At 44.3% G+C, this 6,000-nt stretch overlaps 1 protein-coding gene across 4 annotated transcripts in view; it reads left to right on the top strand.

Annotated features, from left to right (window-relative positions):
* The first annotated feature begins 239 nt into the window (after positions 1-239).
* The window catches only part of Noc3l (NOC3-like DNA replication regulator), a 28,583-nt gene continuing 22,822 nt past the window's right edge, over positions 240-6,000 (top strand). For 3 of the 4 annotated variants that reach the window (XR_005489086.2, XR_010055154.1, XM_063268665.1), the window contains exons 1-5: positions 240-400; positions 1,399-1,606; positions 4,139-4,271; positions 5,110-5,267; positions 5,796-5,849. Coding sequence is in view for 2 of the 4 variants with exons in the window: in XM_063268665.1 (XP_063124735.1) it covers positions 392-400; positions 1,399-1,606; positions 4,139-4,271; positions 5,110-5,267; positions 5,796-5,849 (562 nt within the window). In the remaining 2 variants the exon portion in view is untranslated. The remainder of the gene's footprint in view (positions 401-1,398; positions 1,607-4,138; positions 4,272-5,109; positions 5,268-5,795; positions 5,850-6,000) is intronic. The other variant, NM_001108523.1, reaches the window with a different exon arrangement.

Raw genomic sequence — 6,000 nt, 5'->3', positions numbered from 1 at the left:
ACTGCAGCCGTCCTCCAGAAGACCCAGAAGACGAGTACCCGCAACAGGCGGAGCCACAGATGCAGGCGAATGAAAAACGCCAAGCTCTCGCCTGTCTTCTCCAAGATTTAAAAAGGAATCCGCCCGAATCTGAGTCCTTCAGCTGGGTCTCCTGTCCCAGCCTCAGTGACTCTCACCAGGGTCAGTCTGTGAGAGCCACCAGGGGGCGCAAGCGCCGCGGCCCGAGGAGGAAATCCCGCCTCCCGTTTCCGGCGACAGACAGGAGAAAGGCTGAAAGTGGCTTCCGGCTTGAGAAAGGTTGAGCTCTGGGCACGTGTGTGTTTCCTACGGGGCTCCTGCGTGTCCCTCTGACTGGGTGATCTTGACTGTGGTACTCCTTTCAGGCCTAAGGATGAAGGCGGTAAGTGCTCTCGGAACCCCAGCCTCCGTGTGTTATGCTTACTCGGGTTGACAGGGCCTTGGGCTTTGACTCTGGTATCGGGGGCGGTGGCCTATGTTGGTGCTCCCTGGCCGCTCTGAGAACCAGCCACTTCGGGCCCTTACTAGGGTTTTTGTTTCCTTGCCCTCTATGCCCAAACACGATCTCAGGGAGCATATGTGAGGCCAGCGCCGGTCCCTGCATCCGAAGGATGTCAGACTGAAGGGTTTTCCCAGACTGTCTCTCGAACATGAGACATGTCTTTCTACACATGAGAAGCAAGTCTAAACTTCCTCGAACCCATTTTATGAGTCACTGTGTCCGAAGAGAGACTGTTTCCCCCTTAAAGTTTTAAAGAGATAGGAAGGCTGGTGATTCTCCCAGATGGTGAGGGAGTTTAGAAGTAGCCTTGGGATTTGGATTACAAAGCACTTAGCAGCACGCGATTTGGAATGCAAAGGGCACAATTCAGTTTTACCCTCCTGAGGTCAGGGATCTTCATCAAGGTGCATAAAACTTCTGTGACCTTCGCTTCTTTGTGTGTTATGTGAGGGTCCTTATTTGGGAGGTTGGGAAGTTTGAGTGCTGTGTAAATAATAAATAATAAAACATCAAGTAAATGTCAGTTGTTGTTAAAGGCATCCGTTATTTTGCTCTGAATGTGTTACGGTACAAGTGTTAGACTAGCCATGAATACCATTTGCCACAAGATAGAAGATTCGTGATTTCTTTTCAGATTACTCAGCTGAGAGACTAGATCAGATCCTGGGGAAATCCTGTAATGAGTAACTGACACTCTAGTACCATCCTGTAGGATTGCTTACAATCGCACCTTGGTTTTAGTTCTTACACAGGATCTATGGTTGTGCAACATTTGTGAAATTGCTCTTATTTAATTTATAAACCGTTTCTCTTAACCCGACTTTAAAAATAATTTAACTTTCTTAGTTGTGGTGCTTCTTCTGTTCTTGTTTTTCCAGAGAAGAAATAAAAAGCAGGTCCCAAGCTTTCGCAAGTTGATAAAAACTAGTAAAGTGAAACTTGAAAACAAACTGAAAAATAAGCAATTTAAACAGCAAAGTACTATCAAGAAGTACCGAAAGGAGCAGAGAAAATTAAGGCAAGCTGTCAAAGATGCTGTGTCTAAAAAACCCTTTCCATTGGAGGACCCAAAGAGCAAACGACCAGGTAATGAAAGCGTTCACTTACCCTAGTCCTTAGCTTTTCTGAAATGTTCTCCATGGAAGTGACTTGTTTTCTAGTGACCGCTCATCCTGTGTTCAGATCCTTACAAGTCTAGGTAAGGATAGGACTCCTTTATGTTTCACCACAGTCAGTATGAGAAAACATTTCAAGATCATGTGCACAGTGAGAAAGCGAGCTTCTGCTGTTAGTTAGCGTAGACAGCAGATCTGAGGTTGTACTTGGGAGATGCTCAGAGTAGCTGTGTAAATTTCAGGTCACATGTCAGGGCTGCCAGCTTCCCCTTCACTGAGAGTTAGCCGAGGTAAGCATGCTTTGTTTTGCTCTGTTCTTCACTATGCTGTCAATAGGTATTTCCTTTTCTGAACTTGTGGTTTTCTTTCTACTCGTAGACTTTGGGCTAAATTCAGCTGTAATTGTCTGGGTTATTTTGTAGACCTGTCTAAGAACCCCAGCTCCTCAAAACAGGAGAAGAATATGACCATTTTAAAGTCAGGACAGTTCTCAAGCTGATATAACTGTTCATTGCTCTATAGCCATCTCATTCTCTTAACCCTGATGTAGTCTGACCCAGTAGCAACATTGGGTAATGATCATTGGATCGGAAATCAGGAAGTGTGCCCTCTTCTCTTGATTTTTGTTGCTAGCCATGTTGTCCTGGTTGGTCACCCCAATCTCTAATCAAGTTATAATGAGTTGGATAATTAGGTACTTTTAGAGATCTCTTCTGCCTTAAGTTTTACAATTTGAAGAGTATAATATGCTAATAGTTCCTTAAAGGAAAAGCAAAAGATTTCTTTATTTTTGCAACTTAGTATCTAAGTAAAGTTGATAGAGAGGACTGAATAGAAGAAAAAGACAGATGCAATCTGTCTGATCTGCATCTGATCTGACTAAAGTGGAAGGATTTTTCCTACTAAAGTAGGAGGCCAGGTCCTTGGATGACTAAGAAGTGAGGCAGGTGAGAGAGTTTGAATATAATGACAAGGGCTGAAGAGATGGCTCAGCGGTTAAGAGCACTGACCCCTTTTCCAGAGGTCCTGAGTTCAATTCCCACCAACCACTTGGTGGCTCACAATCAACCACCTGTAGTGGGGTCAGTGTACTCAGACATAAAAATAAATACTTAAAAAAAAAAAAAAGAAATATAATGACAGAAGAAAAAGTGTTCAATGGAAGAAAGAAAGTTGATCAACAAAACATACACATTTCTGGTTTGAGAAATGGACTACTAGTTTAAAGTAGATAGGAGTTTTATTCTGTGCGGTATTTATATATCAGTATTTATCAGTCTTAGTGCTATGAGGAAGGTTGTTTTGTTAGGGAAGACAGTAAGATTGTTTTGTTCACAGTTGAATCTTCTGCACGTAAAAGGCTTTCTGACACTTAGTTGGTGTTGTTTTTTAATATATAATCATATTTATTTAAATAAAAATAAAGAGATGAATAAAGAGGGACAGAGAAAAATGAGAGGATAGAGAAGTGAGAATGATGTCAGTGAGGTTGGAGTTTTCATAGACATGAGTGTCTTAAACGTAGAAGGACAAGTTGCTGAGTGTGTTAGCAGGAGGGTGGGTGGGGTGTTACCATGCAGTGTAAGTGTGTTAGCAGGAGGGTGGGTGGGGTCTTACCATGCAGTGTAAGTATGTTAGCAGGAGGGTGGGTGGGGTCTTACCATGCAGTGTAAGTGTGTTAGCAGGAGGGTGGGTGAGGTGTTCCCATGCAGTGTAAGTGTGTTAGGAGGAGGGTGGGTGGGGTCTTACCATGCAGTGTAAGTGTGTTAGCAGGAGGATGGGTGGGGTCTTCCCATGCAGTGTAAGTGTGTTAGGAGGAGGGTGGGTGGGGTCTTACCATGCAGTGTAAGTGTGTTAGCAGGAGGGTGGGTGGGGTCTTACCATGCAGTGTAAGTGTGTTAGCAGGAGGGTGGGTGGGGTCTTACCATGCAGTGTAAGTGTATTAGCAGGAGGGTGGGTGGGGTCTTACCATGCAGTGTAAGTGTGTTAGCAGGAGGGTGGGTGGGGTCTTACCATGCAGTGTAAGTGTGTTAGCAGGAGGGTGGGTGGGGTCTTACCATGCAGTGTAAGTGAGGGAATTAAAAGAGAGCACACTGGTGTATAGGATAGCAAGTGGTTGAAGGGATAAAGCTCTCTGTCTGTAGTTAGTAAAACAGTGCATTGGAAGTAACCAGATGCTACTGGGAGGACAGATGATTGTGGTCAGAGAGTGAGCATCCAGGCTTGGACCTGGCCTTTGGAGACGGCAGATGAAGCAAAGGCCACTGGAGATGAGAAGGTGCTAGTGGACTCAGCCATTGGTTCTCAGGGGCCCAGAGACACGGTTCAGAATACATGGAAACATTTACTTTTAGATTCAGGAGTCAGAGATACTAAGGTGCTAGGTCTTTGCCTGGAAAACAGTTGTCACCCAGCCTTCATTGGGAGTACTGGGCAGGGGCAGGTAACAGAGTAGAAAAAATACATAACTCTAATACTTCTGTTTTTCTTTTTGGTGGGACAGTTAAAAGGATCGAGAGGGAAGAGGAAGATGAGGAAGAAGCCCTTCCTTTAGATATGCTGGATGAGGATGACTTACAGCTGATAAAAGATTTAGGACAGAAAGCATCTTTTCTCACACGAGATCTTTCCTCTAGGTAATATTTCCTCTGAATTATTCTGAATTCATCTGATCTGTGCAGTGTTACAAGTGCGGTTCTGATTTTTTGTTTTTCCTCGTGGTTTCTGAACATCAGTCCCAGGGCCCAATACATACTAGGCTAGTGTTCTCACTACGATGCCCAAGGTGCACTATGAGTGGTCCTCCTGCCTCAGCTTTCAGCAAGCTGGGATTATAGGCATGTCTCATCTTGCCAAGGTTAACAGTAGACTTTGTAAATGATAGGTACTTGCGTTGGTTAGTTTTTTTGTCAGCTTGCACAAGCTAGAGTAATCTGAAAAGAGAGAAGCTCACTTGAGAAAATGTTCTATCAGATTCACTTGGAGCAGTAGTTCCTAACCTTCCTCATGCGACCCTTAAATACGGTTCCTCATGCTGTGGTGACCCCCAACCATTATTTTTGTTGCTACTTCATAACTAATTTTGCTAATTATGAATCATAAATATTTTTGGAGATTGAGGTTTGTCAAAAGGGCTGCAAACCACAGGTTGAGAACCAATTCCTTATAGGCAAGCCTGTGGGGCATTTCTTGATTGAAGTTTGATGTGGAAGGGCCCAGCCCTCGGTGAGCAGTGCGGTCCCTTGGCACATGAATCCTGGGCGTTGTAAGAACAACTGAGGAAGCCAGTAAGCCCTGCTCCTCCAGAGCTTCTGCTTCAGTTCCTTCCCTGAGTTCCTGCCCTTCATGACAACAATTGTAAGATGAATAAACCCTTTCCTCACTAAGTTGCTTTGGTTTCCGATGCTTGCTACAGCAGTAGAGACCCAGCTAGAACTGTACCCTTCAAAACTGAAATTGAACTTTCTCCTGCAGTGAGCCAGTTCACATCAAGAAGCGAAAGCATGAGAGTGTCATAGAGAAATATGAAAAGGTGCCAAGAACTCTGCAAACTGCACCAGAGAAGGAGTTGATCCACCTGCTTCCTATCAAGGATAAGAGCGGTATAATCCCGCAGACTCGGGAGAAGCCAGGTGAGTCTCAGGGCTGGCTGCTCGCCACACCCAGTTTTCACTAATAGAGCAGTTATTTTTTTCATTAAGTTTAATTGTATTTTAGGTTTTAGTCATATTACAGAATAAGAGTATCTGCCATTAGCAATAGCAGGCTGGGTGATGCCGGCCGGGCTCACAGGGCTCTTTCAGATATCTGTTGCATTTAGACTAACCGGAGCTACAAAGTTAGGGTGATTATCTCTTCAAAGAGGGAAGGAGATGGGACAGAGGTAGAGAGAAAAAGAGAAGATTTTGTGAAACAAAACTTTTAGAAAAAAGCAAAAATCAAAGACAAGATTAGAGTGATTTATAGCAAAGCATGTACTCAGGAAATGCCATCAAGGCAAACACCAAGTCCTGCCACCTTCCAGGAACATTGTTGGCGCTGCCCCAGTCACTCAATGATTGCTTACCTTGATATCAGTGCTAACCACTGCTCAGCTCCTGTCTACTTTTGTTTTACCACTTAATGTTGTCATGGCTTTAATATGTAAATCTGTCCAATAGTCACTGCCATCCAGCAAGAGGAGGAGGAGGAAGAGGAGCCGGAGGTTGAGGAAGGTAATGAAACGCATCTTTGTATCTGATAAGTGGTTAATTGGGGCTCGATCTTTGGCGTGAGGAGTGGAGTTAATCTAGGCAGTGAACCTAGAGGGGCAACGTTGAGTACTGCTCTGAAGGCCATTTTCTGTGTTTGAAAGTCTCACCTTGT

This window comes from Rattus norvegicus, chromosome 1 (genome assembly GCF_036323735.1).
Source record: "Rattus norvegicus strain BN/NHsdMcwi chromosome 1, GRCr8, whole genome shotgun sequence".
NCBI lineage: Eukaryota > Metazoa > Chordata > Mammalia > Rodentia > Muridae > Rattus > Rattus norvegicus.
The sequence above is the reverse complement of the archived record's forward strand: the minus strand, read 5'-3'. Positions and strand labels throughout refer to the sequence as shown.